At 33.3% G+C, this 16,744-nt stretch overlaps 1 protein-coding gene across 2 annotated transcripts; it reads left to right on the top strand.

The window, feature by feature from the left end:
- The first annotated feature begins 618 nt into the window (after positions 1–618).
- On the top strand, positions 619–15,879 carry LOC106054599 (splicing factor Cactin-like). Of its 2 annotated transcripts, none has more exons than XM_013210531.2 (20): positions 619–738; positions 2,027–2,139; positions 2,821–3,030; positions 4,895–4,964; positions 6,630–6,683; positions 7,004–7,150; positions 8,653–8,724; positions 9,136–9,198; positions 9,296–9,350; positions 9,451–9,539; positions 9,750–9,903; positions 11,017–11,163; positions 11,290–11,399; positions 11,938–12,083; positions 12,808–13,018; positions 13,143–13,298; positions 13,413–13,496; positions 14,308–14,358; positions 15,389–15,451; positions 15,646–15,879. In XM_013210531.2, the coding sequence occupies exons 2-20, from the start codon at positions 2,072–2,074 to the stop codon at positions 15,769–15,771; spliced, it is 2,076 nt and encodes a 691-aa protein (XP_013065985.2). In that variant the 5' UTR covers positions 619–738; positions 2,027–2,071; the 3' UTR covers positions 15,772–15,879. The 2 variants fall into 2 exon arrangements, with proteins under 2 accessions (XP_013065985.2, XP_055874180.1); XM_056018205.1 differs by lacking the exon at positions 619–738 and adding an exon at positions 918–936.
- Positions 15,880–16,744: the final 865 nt, after the last annotated feature.

The following is a 16,744-nucleotide window of genomic DNA, read 5'->3' as shown; positions in this document are numbered from 1 at the left end:
GTCGTATTTTGAGCATCACTGTCCTAATGTAATGATTTGATTGGCAGGGGAACAAAAGAGTTATTGTGTCTGTTTGTCTTGCTATCGGTGTCTTGTATCTCTTCTGTGATGGTAAAAGCAAGAGACACTTATCACAGAAACGATTACATCAAACAAGTACATCAAATGTCATAAACAGTGTTATGAAGATGGCAATGTTTATCAGATTTATTACTATATAACAGCTTATTATTTATAACATTTTAATTGATGAATAATTTATTCCCTCCCCTCCCACTCTGTCCATAGAAGTAGGCAGTACAAATTTCCTTTGCTGACGTAGAAGAGAGCACCTGTGCATGCGGCTTCGGAACGAGACATCTGGAGGTCACTCACGAAGGGCTGCGAGATACACAGTTGAGATCAAAAGAAAATCCGCTGCCGAGGACAGACGCAGACGGCGGGAAGAAAATCTTAATCGACCACCGGCAGACAATGGTTATGCTTGTACTAGTGTGGCAAAATATGTAGGTCACAGCTGGGGCTGCAAAGCCATGGGAGATATTGCGTTTCTCATTAATCTTCGAACTCGAAGACAAGCCATTTTTAACGTATTTTATAACAATGTCTAGATCATTGAGTCTAAATTGGCTTTGATGCCTTACTATTATCTGTCACTTCCGACCTATATTTTAAAAAAGAAAAGATAACTCTTATTAATTGAAATGAAAACAAAAAATATTCGTTTAGAATTCGAAAGTACGTTTACAATAGTTTCCGAAATCTGAAAATTAAACTCTAGATCTATCTATATTATATATAGAGATAATTATTATCATTAGATCCATGTTAGATCTATATTGATCTAGATCTACACAGAGATTAGACTCGATTAGTCACTAGACTGCCTCACTCAACTCACACAGTCACACTCTGACTCTCACTCACTCAGTCACTGTGAGTAGTGTGAGTCTGTGACAAGACACAAGTCACTCACTGTCTCAAGTCACTGTCATGAGACATGACTGTGATCACTGTGTCAGTGTGTGACTGGTGTCGGTAACTAGAAATAGACTAACCTCTAAATAGTCTAAAGTCCTAAGTTAAAGTAGCCTGCGCTTTCCTACTGTCCTAGCCAGCTATTGACGGCTCACTAGTCTAGATTAGGCTTTGCCTAGAGACCGAGTTAGAGACCAAGACTACTACTACTAGATTCTAGATCTTTCAGTTATATCATAGTTAATAGTAACTATACTGTACTAAGACTAAGTGACTAGTCTAAGAGTTAAAACTTAAGAGACTCAACTTCTCTGTCTCAAGTCAGACCAGAGTCAGAGAAAGTTACTTAAGTTTTTAAGTGCTAAGCAGACTAAGTTACTATAGTAGGGATGTTACAATATCCTGTGACACGCCCCTTTTATTAAGTCAAAAAACTGTTTCGACTTTTTTCTGACATTTTTTTACATTATACCTTAAAGGTGCACTTTTTTAACCTATTAATTGAATACTTCTCTGTAAAAGAGTTATAGTTTTTGATTGACCAATAAAAATGGCTTCCGGGAATGAAATTACGCTTTCCCACGTGGAGTAGAAGGTTTCGTTTTATTAGACTTAAATAAAGGTTCGATTTCCCTTGTGTATAGTTTAAAAAGCTCAACATTCCCACGCCTTTTGACTCTCCAGTATTGTAGAGCATTTTTCTGGCTAAATTTCAGTGCTTTACTTTTCACATAATACTGTGCACTTTTGATGCTATTAGTTTTTTAATATTTAGCAGTTGAATCTAATGCTGGAGGCCATTGTTAACCATTGTAATTTTAGCCATCTTGTTTACATGCCAAGATAATAGTGATTGGTCAGATTGGTCATGTGACATCAAATAATTTTCTGATAGGTTGAATTATTATAGCATTTTAACCTGCTCAAATTTCGGCTAGAACTTTATAATCTTCATTTCATAATTAAAGTCTGAAACTCAGGAAAAGAAACTGTGGAATCACCAAAGCTTTGTTAATATTAATTAATAGTAAAAATGGTTATATTTCAGATAAATTATAGAAGGCTGAATAAAAGCGTTATCACAGAGTAAAGAATGGGAAGATCTCGAGAAAAAAGCAAGAAACACAAAAAAGACTACGATTATCATAGAAAAAAGAAAAGGTGATTATATTTTTGATTTTATGTAATACAAATCAACAAAAATATTTAATGCTTTACTTTGTAGAATTACTGATTGTTTGACTGCTTCACTACGAAGGAAACCTATCTTGTATGAGGGTTGACTGTAGGCACTAGATGGGAAACATATCTCGTAACTGCATGCCAAAAGAGATTTTTTTAGGTGAACTTAAAGGAGAACAGCATGACAGAGGTGACCCTCAAAAGCACTATAAAGACCAACTTAGAGAAAAACATCTGGTTGCTAATGATTTCTGAAAGAAACAGCTGGACAAATATTACAACGGTCACAGGACACACATTTGAAACCAAAAGCAGTTGATGAAAAGAGGGACAGATTGCAAAAAACAGAGAACTTAAACCTCCCAGCATACAACAGCTCAGTCTGCATCAGATGTGGCAAAATGTTCAGGTTGCATCTGAATCTATGTTGTCACATTAAATACTGCACTCATCTCTAATCTTCGGATTTGTAGATAGTGCATATAATTATTTATATTAATATGAATTATTTGAACAAATATTTAGATACTATTTGTAGAAATGTTTGAAACTGAAAAAAATGTGCTGTGTAGTAAATTAATAATTGGTATGGGTTAAGGTTTAACTTATCTTATTATAAATATGAAGCATTTAAGATGCATTTATGTAATCTAATTACAGGCATAGGTCAGAGAGCTCAGATTCTGACAGGTCACATTCTTCATCAAGGTCTCGGTCTCCTGTTAAATCTAAGAAACATTCATCTAAACACAAGTCTAGACCACGAACAAGATCTCCATCAAGTGATTCAAGTCCGTCTGGCTCATCAGGCAATAAAAGAGATTCCTCATCCAAACAAATAGGATCAAGCAAAAACATTGAGGAGAAAAAGTAATCCTTGAGATTTAGAATGTTCCTCAAATATTACATTACTATTGAGCTAATTAGGACATATTGTTTGCTTTGCGCTTGAACATTTGGCCTCCAAACTAAACTAATAACTTATAAAAGTTATTATTTATTAGATTTTTTTAACTTTTAGACATTTTTCCAAAATCCAACCATGGGGAATGTGGAGTTAAAAGGTATTAAATACTTTGTTGCTAAATTTGTTTTAGGTTCTAATTGAGAAGGAGGATACACATTTTTCATACAAGTTTTAACTTTAGTTGATTTTTGTAAATGCAGAACTTTGTATATAAATGTCCTTAATAGATTGGATCATAAAATTTTGATTGATCTGTGTTTCTTGAGCTCCTACTGCATGCAAACCTTTGTTACAAATGTTCTTAATAGGATTGGATCACAGCATGTTTAAGCATCATGTAGTATCATAGATACATCTTACATAAACAAAAATAAAATGGTATTGAGGTATAGCACACAATGCTCTCAATATGCCTTGGCTACTAATAGGCCTACTAAAGAACATTATTTCTCCAGTTTTTTTTTATCTTTGGGTCATAATGTCTTAATTTGTAGCACCACAGATGTCCTGTTGACCAGTTCCTTCTAGAGTAACACCTTTAGTAAAATCACTAAATTTAGAAAGCCTTCAGGATAGAAGACTCAAAAGTAAAGTAGCAATTATACATAAAACACTGAACCATAATCTTCAAATACAAAAGCAAAATCTAATAAAATACTCTGAAAGACACAAAGATAAAGGCACATTCCTTGTTCCATATGCTAGGACAAATTTGTACAATGCTCCTTCTTCCCTTGTGCTTGTCACAGTCTTAGTTGACATTGCATGATCTAAAGTTCACGTCATGTTAATAGTTTAAAAGACACGTGGAATTCCTGATGTAGAAAACAGGAAGTAGAATGAAAAGTTGACTTTGAGTTCAGTCAAGTCAAGTCAGTAAGGTCTTGCTCCCGGGATAGGAAGGTTGGACGTTTCTTCCTGGACACTTGTATTTATGTATATAGCATGAAAGTCAATGGACTAATGATTGTTGCTTAATAATATTTGAGAGTTGATTTCATTATGTGCTTATTGAATATTAAGGTATTATTCGTATTTCAATGGATATCTATAGTTGAAGCTCCAGTGTCACTAGTAGTAATTGTTCTTATTGTTACCCGCTGAGATGCGGACGTGATTTGTTGTTAACGTATTGGATACTTTTGACACCGCTGTTATGCGGATAGGATTATTATTTCTTGAATTGTAGCACTAACAAGGAGTGCAGTATATTATTATTATGTTGTAAATAAACTTAATGTTGTCTGCTGAACGGACTTGAGTCAGTCGTATAGTGTTTATCCTGTCACATGTCTAGAGTACTTCGGGAAGCAAGAACCCAGTATTACACCATTCAATCAGTCTCTAATATTCAACGTTCATTGACATTCAACCTGTCATTTACAGTGCTATTAGAGCATGGAATGGGTTGTCTGAGCCAGCCAGGAAAACCAATGACTTGGTAGAATTTAAGTCATTGGTTAACATGTATGACTAGATGCATAGGACATAATCATCTTTTGAAGTAATATCTGTATTGTATAAGATAAGATAAAATTTGTCTTAGTTTTCTGAACTCTTTAAAGTGTAAGATTGGTCTACGTCTTTATGTTTTTTCCTCAGTATTCCTTTTTAATGCCACTCCTTTTTCATCCTGGAAAAATTAAGGGGGTGGGGGATTTTGGAAGTTCTGATACATTTATTAGTTGTAACAAGTTGGCATTTTTTTACAGATGTAATCTGCAAAAATGTAAAAGTGTTGTTTTATATGGAGTTTGTTTTTTTCAGACAAGAAAAAGCCTTATTGAAAGCATTGGAGACACCAGAGGAGAAAAGAGCAAGAAGATTAGCTAAAAAGGTCAGCAACTTGTTCAATTTTAAAAGATGGAAAGGCAATAGTCAAAAAAGTTGTTTATAAAAGTTGTCAAACTAAAAAATAACTTTTTATGTCAACCTTCTCATTTATCTTTCTTTGGTGCACAAATAATGTGGTATTACACTAGAGATTTGAGTATTTTTCAATCATGTTATTATAATTCCTTATTAAATATCCTTACTAAAATCCTGTAATCTAATTTGAAAAAAAAAAAAAAATCAAAAAACAATTTGACTAGAAATTTCTTTAGACATAAGCTAGTAGATTAAGATATTTCAATTTAAAATCCTGATATAAAAGCATTTTCGGAGCACTCTTAAGTTGATTCAGTTCTAATGGATACTTGACATTTAGTTGGTCATAGTGTTGGCCTCATGACACTTTCATTCTTATAAATTTGAGACTATACCATTTTAAGATTAGCAGCAGTAGTAGTAATGGCTACACTTGTTAAGAACTCCCAATTTTAAACAAGATGTTATAGCACACACATTCTGTGCTTGCCATCTTGGTTTGTTGACATTTACAAAGTGAACATTGAAATTTATATATACCGGTATGTATGTATGTATATATGTACATGTATATATATGGTGACCGGTCATTTCATCCCCAATTATATATTTTTCTTTTTTCATTGTTTAATTGTGCTGTTAAGGCTTTGTTTTTAAGTCCTCATTTCATCTATTATATAAATATGATTAAGTGGAATGCTTTTTGATATTTTTTTGACATGTTACTAATGCATTTATAGTGTTTCCTCTTCCACTTTGCATTCTGGATAAGAAATTTTATAATACATTGTAAATCTGGGTGTGTACTTAGCTATAGCACTTCAATTGTGGGGGGATGTAATATTATAATATTTTCCTGCGCATGACGTAAAGCTCAAAGGCCAAGGTTTGTTGGAAGTAGTGGAAATCTTTTGAGAGATAGAAGTGTGATTAGAATAATTATGACCATGCCGCTGATAACTTATCATCAAAGGCCACAGTGTGGTGGAAGTATGACCATGTTTCACTTTATTTTATTTTTCAATTTCTCTTTCTTGAAATTGGGTGCGTCATTTTTAGCCTTGAAATAAGGTTTTATTTTTTTTTTCTAATAAAGGCTGACTTCACTTTTTTACATTACCTCTATATTTATACATGTAAAATTTTTATAATTTAATTTTTATTTTATTCTTATCTAATGTGTTACACTTTTTGTCATTTTAATAAAAAATGAATATATTAAATATTGCTCATTTCATGATTTTTACAATACTATTTGTTAGATAAAATGATCAGATGATGAAAATAACAGGGGATGAAATGACCCGGGGATGAAATGACCAGGGATGAAGTGACCGGGGATGTGTGTATATACAGTGCTTTTTTTTTTTTGTAAAAAAAAAAGTGCCGGTACTCAGTGGTGGATTGCCTAACTTTTAACTACTAATATATTAATAATAAACATTAAAATACAAGAAAAGTAAAAAATTTTTCCCCACATTGAAAAAGGTGCTGGTACGCCATAACTGTGCTTACCATCACAAAAAAAAACCTGTATATATATATATATATATTTCATTCATATCTAGGTAGGCTACAATAATTGTGAGCCTTATGTCTACAATTTATTTCCTTTTTTGCTGTTTTTTGACAGGAAGCTAAAGAAAGAAAGCGAAAGGAACAGATGGGTTGGGATAAAGACTATTTGGTAAGACCATGTTCTTTTAGAAGTGAATTTTTAAAATATCCCTCACAGCAGGGGTTCTCAACCTGTGGGTCGCGACCCTCTTGGGGGTCGATTGACGATTTGCCAGGGGTCGCCAAAGACCATTGAAAAAATGGATTGTTATTGTCTATTCTTCTATTGGTGTGTGTGTGTTTGAGGGGGGGTCGTGGCTAAGTGGGGGATTGTAAAAAGGGTCGCCGAGCATAAAAGGTTGAGAACTGCTGCCTTACAGTGATGTAAGTTATTATTGGTTGTAGTTACTAACGTTAAATGTTTGACAAACCATCTTTCAAAACGTGCAGGGCTACACAAATGTGGACAATCCTTTTGGTGATGAACATCTACTGGACACATTTGTTTGGACCAAGAAGCTGGAGAAAGAGGGCAAGAAAGACTTACAAGCAGAGGAACTTCAGGCCATTGGCCGTTCTAAAATGCTTCAAAATAAAGTAAAGTTCAAATTTATATTAAATAATAATCCTGTTCATTTTGCCAGGCTAGGATTCTAGTGACAGCCTGGGTTGAGCTGTCAAATAAATAAATCATGGCTTTTATATAGCGCTACTTTCATGCTTGGAGGCGCGGTGGCTGAGCGGTAAAGCACTTGGCTTCTGAACCGGGGACCGTGGTTTGAACCCTGGTGAAGACGGGGATTTTTAATTTCTGGAACTTTGGGCACCTTTGAGTCCACCCATCTCTAATGGGTACCTGACATTAGTTAGGGAAAAGTAGAGGCAGTTGGTCGTTGTGCTGGCCACATGACACCCTTGTTAACCCTAGGCCACAGAAACAGATGACCTTTACATCATCTGCCCTATAGACCACAAGGTCTGAAAGGGGAACTTTTTTTTTTTTTTTTTACTTTCATTCTTATAGCATGCTCAGAGTGCTTTGGTCCAATCTCAGTTGTGGACCAGTGGGGGTGAGGGGGTATCTAGGAGAAGGTTTTTCTGTGCTGCCTTCAGGCACTCAGTAAACACAACTCTGCCCGAGTCAGGTGTCGAACCTCGGGCCCCTTTCATAGGTAGCCAAGCCAAGTTCAAGCGCACTTAGCCTCTCTACCACACTTCCCACAAATATAAATAAATATTTAAAGTATTTGTTTTTTTGACAGACAATTTCATGTGTTCTTTTAATAAAGAGTTTTTACAAGACTAATCTATTTTATTTTCCTGATGAATTGGTATTTTCCTTTAAATAGAACATTTTATGTGTAGTATATTAGAAGGAGATGCAGTGGCTGAGCCCTAAAGCGCTTGGCTTCGGGACTGAGAGTCCAGGATTTGGAAACTGGTGAAGACTGGGATTTTTAATTTCAGGATCTTTGGGTGCCTCTGAGTCCACCCAGCTCTAAGTTGGGGAAAATTAAAGGCGGTTGGTCGTTGTGCTGACCACATAACACCCTCGTTTACCGTGGTCCACAGAAACAAATGACCTTTACATCATCTGCCCTATAGATCACAAGGTCTGAAAGGGGAACTTGACTTGAATATATTAGAAGTAGTTAAGTGCAACAAAAATAACAAAATACAAACATGACATAATGTCATTTTAGAATTGGGTCTTGATAGTAATATAAAAGGCAATTTGCTAAGATCCTTCATAACATGAACTTCATTTTAAAGACATAAAATTCAGTATCACTCGTATGTTGAAATCTTGTAATATGCTAGCTGTTAAACAACTTGCATTTAGATCATAATAGGCCAACACAATTATACGCTAACATGCTCCAGTAATTATTCAAGATTTAAGTAATCACTTAAGCAAACAGTAATCATACATAAGTAGCAAATTACATTTGTTTCAATTATTTCTATACTTTTTCAGAATTTGTCAAATATGTACACATTAATTGCTGCACATGTAGTGTTGATCTTTTCACTTATCTACCTTGATAGTTTGTAAGTGTAAACATTTGGATTAAATCTCTTCATTGAAATAATATCAGGTTGAATTAGAGAAGGTCAAGAAAAGAAGACTTGAAAGAGAAAGAGAACAAGAGGAAAGAGAAAAAGAACGTGTAAGTGTGAATACCTTACTGTCATTTTTTTGTACTCTTAATAATTTCTTCGACAAAAGAGACATTTTCTAATTATTAAAAAAACAACTTTAAAAAAAAAAAAAAAGTGGAAACTAAATTCTAGTTTACAGTGTATGGAAACTGCTACCAGTATTCTTATTATTATACTGATATAGTGCACAATGTTTTTAAATTCTGATCCAAATGTGTCTTTGGATAAGTTGTTCTCTACATTTACAGAAATATGGCTTCTACACTTTGTCCTTGTTTGTAATATTGTGAATATTCTTTTCTGATAGATTTACCTCAAAAGTGGTTGTCATTTGTATTTTTTTTAAATTTATTTATATTACATAATTATTTTTGCTGTTTCTTCTTTTTAAATAATCAACACCTTATTTCTATTTGCAGGAAATGTTGCAAAGAGAGAAAGAAGCTGACTATTACAAAGAGTGGGAAAAACAAGAAGATGGCGTACGTTACCAGCTTTATTTTTGGATTTACAAACTTTTTGTTTTCTTTAACATTGGTAGTTCAAAATAATTTTTAAATCAAACTTTAATATTTTCAGTTTCATCTTAGTCAAGCTAAATTACGATCAGAAATAAGAATTAAAGATGGCAGAGGTATGTCCTTAATGTGTATTTACTTTATATAGAAAAAAAAATTCTTTTTTTTTTTCTTGTCAATAAATACTCTCTGTGTATACTTTGGTGTTTTCTCCAGCCAAACCTATTGACTTGTTGGCTAAATACATCAGTGCGGAGGATGATGAACTTGCAGTAGAGATGCATGAGCCTTATACATATCTTTATGTAAGCTGTGTTTCATTCTTACTAATACTAACTACTAGTTTTGTTTATTGGGAACTCACAAATCACTTCACTTTTCATAGAGCATTTACTTTTTGAGATTTATTTCACAATTTTAAATGTGCATTATTTAAAGTGATTTTATAAATCTTCTGCTGAGCTTCTAACAAATATTCTAAATGCTTTATGATGACGTCTTAATTCTTATTTAAGGGTTTAACTATTAGAGACCTAGAAGATCTTCTGGAAGATATTAAAGTGTATCTGGAGCTGGAAGAGGGTAAAAATGCTGACTACTGGAGGGACATTATTACAGTGACGCAAGATGAGCTTGTCAAATTGCGGAAATTGGATGCTAGCAATAAAGGTTTTTAAAAATGATTATATCTAGCTGTCATTTTAACAACACTGATTTTTTTTCTATGGAAGTTTGAGGTAGAAGTTATTTACCAAACAACCAAACACACACACAGGTAAACAAAAATGCAATTCATAATAACTTTGACAATTCTCAGAGGATTATTTTTAACATTTTTTTAATTCAATTTGGAGCTTATAATTATACTTACAGCTAGGTGGACTAGGCTTGACTTCCCTTAAACTTATCTTATCTTATATAATACAGACGTTACTTCAAAAAAGAAGCTGACCACAAAACTGGGCTTGGCAATCAAGGGCTTTCACTCTCATATTTCACTGTTACAGATAAATTAAATAAAAACATATTCATTCAAACTATAGTGCTATATTAGGTCATTTAGAAATATAGGTAAAGAAAAAGAAATGAAATCTTCAGACAATTTTTAAAAGTTTATGTCATTGGGCTCACTCTGTCTGTCTGTCAGGTAAAAAGTTGGAACATGTTTTTCCTTCCATTTTCCATTCTCAGATCAAGTTAAAACTTCGCACAATTATTCATTGATCCTGACAAGACATGAATCAATCAAAAAAATTATACAATTTTTTTTTGATTTTGTTTGATTTTGGAAAAAAAAGGGAAGAAATGCTACTTAATGAGATGTGAATATATATATATATATATAGATCTAGTACCCTTATTACATTTTGACATGTTTTTCCTTCCATTTCCCATTCTGAGATCAAGTTCAAATTTTGCATAATTAAAATTCGAAAACAATACACGAATCAGTTCAAAAATTAACCAATTAGTTAATCATTTAGTACTAATTAATTAATTATGTTTTATATATAATATAGCAGAAAGGAAGCAAAACCCTGTAATTTTTAGATAAATGGTAGTAATTAGCGGTTATTTCCCCTTAGACAAGCTTTATTTTTTAAAAAGTAGTCTTTTTTCTATTGCTTGTTTTTGTTTAAATAAGTGTTACCTTGTAACATGTCTTTCTTGGAGACAAAAAGCACTTTTTTGCTCTACATAATTAAGTAATAAGCTTGAAGAGTTAATTTTGTTTTGTTGTGTACAGTTGTTCATTAAGTTTTAAAATTTTAATATTCACAGAGTATATTGGTGACAGAAGAGATGGAATCAATCAAGCAGTCACTTCAGAGATTGGCGATATCTTCAAAGGGAAAACCACTAACCAGCTCAAACTGTTAGAAAAACAAATAAAGGACAAACTGAGTGGTGGAGAAGGCATTGATGTTGGTAATATAACTTATTAATGTCTAAATAGTCAACACTCAGTAATGTTTGTTTATAGACCTCATTTGAAATTTGTTTTCGGCTGAATTAGGTTTAGAAAAGAAAGTAATGGTTTCTTATTATTTTCAGGTTATTGGGAATCACTGTTGCAACAGTTAAAGGCCTATAAAGCAAGAACTAGATTGAGGGAGAGGCACCAAGAAGTGCTGAGACAAAAATTGTTTAAACTCAAACGAGAGGTAAATAGTTTGTATCTTATCTTATAAATGACAGGCGTTACTTCAAAAGAGAAGATAATTACGTCTTCAACAACATTTTTATAGTATATTTCGTACTAAAAGAAAATTTAACATGACATGAAAAAACAGCCTAAAAAAAGTTAAGTTCCCCTCTTTGACCTTGCAATCTATGGGGCATATGATGTAAAGGTCATCTGTTTCTGTGGCCCATGGTTAATGAGGGTGTCATATGGCCAGCACAATGACCAATGTTTTTTCCCCAACTATAGTCAGGTACACATTAGTGCTGGGTGGACTCAGGGACACCTTAAAGATCCCAAAATTAAAAATCCCAGTCTGCACCAGGATTTGAACCCAACTCCTCAGTTTGGAAGCCAAGCACTTTACCACTCACCTTCCCTGACACCTAAACAATCTAGGATTATTGTAAATTTATCCTCTTACAATTTGTGCTCTTTTCTTTTCTCTGCCAATTGCATATTTATCTCTTTATTTAGAATTTAATTTTGTATGTTTCTCAATGTGTACAACATTTCAGCAAGGAATAGAGTCAGGTCCTCTATTTCCTATCATTAAAGATGAGAAACATGCACAGAGTTCGAAAGAAGCTCCATCTACCTCCCAATTTAAAGTACCTCAAGATTTAGAACAACCTGGCACATCCAAACAATCAGATACAGAAGAGTATGTTTTTTGGTTTCTATTTTAATTCAAAATCATTTCATTCTTTGCATATATATAGAGAGAGATTTCAGTAAGCTAACTAGGAACATTAAATACATTTCAAAGAGTTGGCCAGGTAATGTTTAGTACAAGTAAGAGCTGTAACTAAAGGGCACTATAAAATTTGATTCACACTAAAACTGAAAAAAGGGTTTACTTTTTTTAAAGTTTTAGATATTGTTTATCACTCAATCAGAAATGAATCCTGTTTAAAACATTTTCTGAATAATGATTTTGTGTTTAAATGATACACTAAGTTCTATAACCTAACCTTATGTTAAATGCTTGACAGTACCAATATACATTTTCCTTGATGTTTTCTGAGTACAGTGTTGCCAACCTTTTTTTTTCTTTAGGGTTAGGGGGTAGGCAAATAAATTTCTGAAACAAGTCATGAGTTGCATCACTGCAAAAAATTGTCGATTTCAATAGAACTGAGCCTCTGCTGATCCATTATGCTCTCTGTGGGCAGAAGTTTCTTGGTACCTAGTAGCACAACATCACTGGTCGGGTGTGGCCCATGGTTAATATTGGGCAACACTGTCTTGGTCGATACACAAACAAATAAGAGAACCTTAAGCATTTGTCTCATCAAATATGTGAAATTCACCTGACTTTGGTATAAATAAATTATTTTAAAACTTTTTAAAATTTTGTGTTAAAAATAATGATTTGACATGACCAGAGCTCAAGAAAATGAGAAAGAGGATGAGCAAGAAGAAGTGGTGATGACAGAAGAAGACATACAGGAACTGGAATATATCAAGGCCGGCTACTCGCCACGATTGTTCCAGCCTGAAGATTTAACAATTGAGTCTGTTGTTTACGATGAACAAGATGACTTCAAAAAGCTAGAGTTGGCTAGAAAGCAGGTTCTAACCACTGGTCAAGTCAGAGTAAGTTTTGATGTTTCAAAAGTCCATCGCTGTCTTTACTACTGCTATTTAGTGCAAGCATTGAAAACTAATTTGATATGTTATGGATCATGTTTTTTTTTTTGTTCAACTCTTGGTTGTTCAGAGTGACGGTGAAACAGAGTTTGAGAAAAAAGCTCGTGAAGGTATGGACTTGGATGAAGCTCAGTTTAGTGTAGAGTTGAATCTGGAGCAACAGTCATTTATGTGGTCAGATAAATATAGGCCACGCAAGCCTCGGTTCTTTAACAGAGTTCACACAGTAAGTTTCTTGTTAATAATTTCTACTGTTAGATTGTTTTTTTGTTTTTTTTTTAGATCTTGTTGAGGTTTTTAACCCTAAAACTAGTGTTTTTCTTTTTTTTTTTTATTCTAGGGTTTTGAATGGAATAAATACAATCAGACTCACTATGATATTGACAATCCTCCACCAAAAATTGTTCAAGGTTACAAATTCAATGTAAGTATGAAATCCTCAAAAGTTGTTCAGTTACATAACACTTAGCTCAAAAAATGAGGTGGATTAGGACATTACTGCTAACTATTCATAGCCCCATAGCTTTTAAATTGACCTTTAGCTTTCCTCAAGGGTTTGTTTTACAATGGGAAGCCCAGCCTAAGCCTTGACATGTTGACCCATTTTTGTCTTTCTACTTGTTAATGTGCATAGTAAGTTATTACAAGACTATAAGATCTCTTGACCTGACCATACTAAAAATTAAGTCATCACTTTCTCGATACAAACTAACAAATTATTTAATAGATAATGTCTATTCACACTCCTATCAATAAAACATCAGCTACATTGTTTGATTACGTTAGAGCAAAGATCTTTTTTTCTCTTTCAGATGTTAGTCCTGGGTTTATCTCACTACAATGTCAACTCAATATTAGAGAAGCAAAAAGAGATTCATCTTACATATCTCTTTTTAAAAGTGATTATTTTCTGTTGGGGGTTTGGTAGTTAAATGGTAATGAGCAAGGGTCTTAGGATCAGCTTCTGATAAAAGCTCTGATTTGTTTTTTCTACCCTGCTTTAATAAGATTACTTGATGCTAGTTGGGGAAAGTAATGATGCTTAATCTTATAATTGCCATGTGTTCCTGTGTTTATACAGATGAGCTTTGCATACATCATCAACCCTAAAAGTTTAGGAAGACGCTAACCAAGAAACTTAAAATATTACTGTCTTGTGCTTTTGCCTTTGTTGTGTACCAAAGTCTGACACTGGTATGAGAAATAATATTATACTTAAAACTTTTTTTTCCCAGATTTTTTATCCTGATCTCATTGACAAGGCTAAAACTCCAGAATATTTTGTTGTAAGTATTAACCACTATGGTGATAGCCAGAGAAAAAAGGTCAAAAAGTTGGTTAAAATCATTTCTAGTTGTTAGCCAAGTATTATAATAAAGTCCTTGTTGGTTTTTTATTTAATTTAAATAATGTGAAAAGATAGTGCTTTACATAATGTTATGTAGATATTTAATATACAACCATCATTGTAATTATGCATTTCAATAATTACTGCTTTGACATAACTTATTCTAATGTAATTTACCCTTGCTTTTTTCAACAGTATTGAAGTAGCCTAACAAAAGTAACTGAAACTCATTTTTTGTGTCATCCTCTGTATCAACTATCACCAAGCCTTTATAAATTTGGTCTAGGCTCGGGGTCGTCAACCTTTTGAGTGGGAAGAGACAAAAATTACAATTTACAAAATTTCAAAGTTTTTTAAAAATCCACAAAGTTTTTTCTTGCCAATTATAAATAAATCTTTGATTTTTTTTTTTTTCAAGATTTGTGGTTTCAGATGCACGTAGAAACATACAATTTCTAGTGGCACCGCAAAGCTTTGCCAGATTAGCATTACTTGTGGATTGCTTCTAACTTTGAGAAGATAATTCGCTTCTAACTCATTTACTTGAAACAACAAATTATATGTCACAGCCAAAGCACATGGTGAAGATGCCAATTCGTCTTTCGTAGAAAGCGAATTAAAACCTACATAGAAACATCTGAGAGCTTCCGAAGGACTGACAACAGTGATGATGCCTGTTATGGGGGAAGGGTGTGGTGAAAAATGGCTGATAGATAGAATTGGGGTCTACTCCTCGTTAAATGATTCAGAACTATTTTAAAAAATGTTTCGATAAAATAAATAATATTTGCGTATGGAACTAAAGAGCCGCAGCTTCACATCCAAAGGACCGCATGTGGCTCGTGAGCGCAGGTTGCAGACTCCGAGTCTAGTCCATGTCATTAAACATGGAAACTATAATTATATAGTTTTCTTAATATTGTGTAGATCCATAATTAACATTGAAATTTATTATTTTTCTCTACTAGACTCCTCTTGAAGGAAGCAAAGACTTTGCAATGTTAAGATTTCATGCAGGTCCTCCTTACGAGGTAATTATGAGATTCTTCAAATTTTTTATTTTTATAAATGTATAAAAGTGAAAATAGAATTTGTTAAATTAGTCTCTTTTTCAAATATTGTAAAAAAAATATGATAGTGCTTGACATTTTTTACTTTTAATAAATTATATTTTGATCAATTCTTTTCATTGAAACCTATAATATAATTTATTTATATTTATTAGGACATTGCTTTCAAGATTGTCAATCGTGAATGGGAATATTCTTACAAACGGGGATTCAGGTGTCAGTTCCATAATAATATCTTTCAACTGTGGTTCCATTTCAAGCGTTACAGATATCGTCGATGATTCTACCATCTGTTGTTGTTTTTTGTTTTTTTATTGTATACTATATAGGCCAATGATGAAATCACACTTGAAATTAAAGTTTTATTAAAAAAAAACTTAAAAGAAAAATTTTTTTTTATTCATTTTATGGAATTTGTTTCTTATTATATCTTGTAAAAATGTTTGTAAAATGTTTTACATGTTTCGGATGTTCCTTCAGAGTTGAAGATAATTACTTCCTAGTCCAAACCTCCTGCAGGACAATGGGAGCGGGCAGGGTTTGAACCCTCGACCATCGATAAATCTGAACGACAGTCCAGTGCGCAAACCGCACGACCAGGCAGCCATCCTTACATTAATGGGTCATTGTCTTTTTTTTTAAATCTTGTTCTGTTTTTCAAGAAATTTGGTAGCCTGTAAAATCAAATGAGCCAGAGGAAATTTTCATTTTAGTTTTCAGATTTGGCTGATTCAAAATGTCTAAGGCTTAGGTTTGCAGTATGCTTGCTTTATACTGAGAGCTCCCTCCATAATTTAAACTACAAATAGTGCAAGCTAACTGCCAGATTGGCTCAGGAGAGAAAGAGAAGTAAAAGAAATGAGCCTTCCATTCATACTTCAATGGAAATTTTTCTAAATAAAAGAAAAAAGTTTTTAAAATTTAGAGAAACCAAATGTAATTCAAGAAACTTCATTGCAACTATTGCTTGTAAAATTTCAGTCAAATCAACTGTTACTGTGACATATAGTATCTGCTACTGTGATGTATAGCGTCTGTTACTGTGAGGTATAGCATCTGTTACTGTGATGTATAGCGTCTGTTACTGTGAGGTATAGCGTCTGTTACTGTGATATATAGTATCTGTTACTGTGAGGTATAGTACCTGTTACTGTGATGTATAGTACAGACAGTAGAGCCCTCTCATATCATATAGATCAACATCTATGATGACCCAAGAATATTCTACGCTTAACTAACAGCCATTTAACATGG

This window comes from Biomphalaria glabrata, chromosome 1 (assembly GCF_947242115.1).
Source record: "Biomphalaria glabrata chromosome 1, xgBioGlab47.1, whole genome shotgun sequence".
NCBI lineage: Eukaryota > Metazoa > Mollusca > Gastropoda > Planorbidae > Biomphalaria > Biomphalaria glabrata.
This window is presented reverse-complemented; position numbering and strand designations above follow the sequence as displayed.

Excerpts from the sequence above, each read along its gene's own strand:
- LOC106054599 (XM_013210531.2), top strand. The coding sequence starts at position 2,072 with ATGGGAAGATCTCGAGAAAAAAGCAAGAAACACAAAAAAGACTACGAT. Across the intron at positions 6,684-7,003 it reads GTTGGGATAAAGACTATTTG|GGCTACACAAATGTGGACAA; the intron begins GTAAGACCATGT and ends CAAAACGTGCAG. Across the intron at positions 12,084-12,807 it reads AAACAATCAGATACAGAAGA|AGCTCAAGAAAATGAGAAAG; the intron begins GTATGTTTTTTG and ends TGACATGACCAG.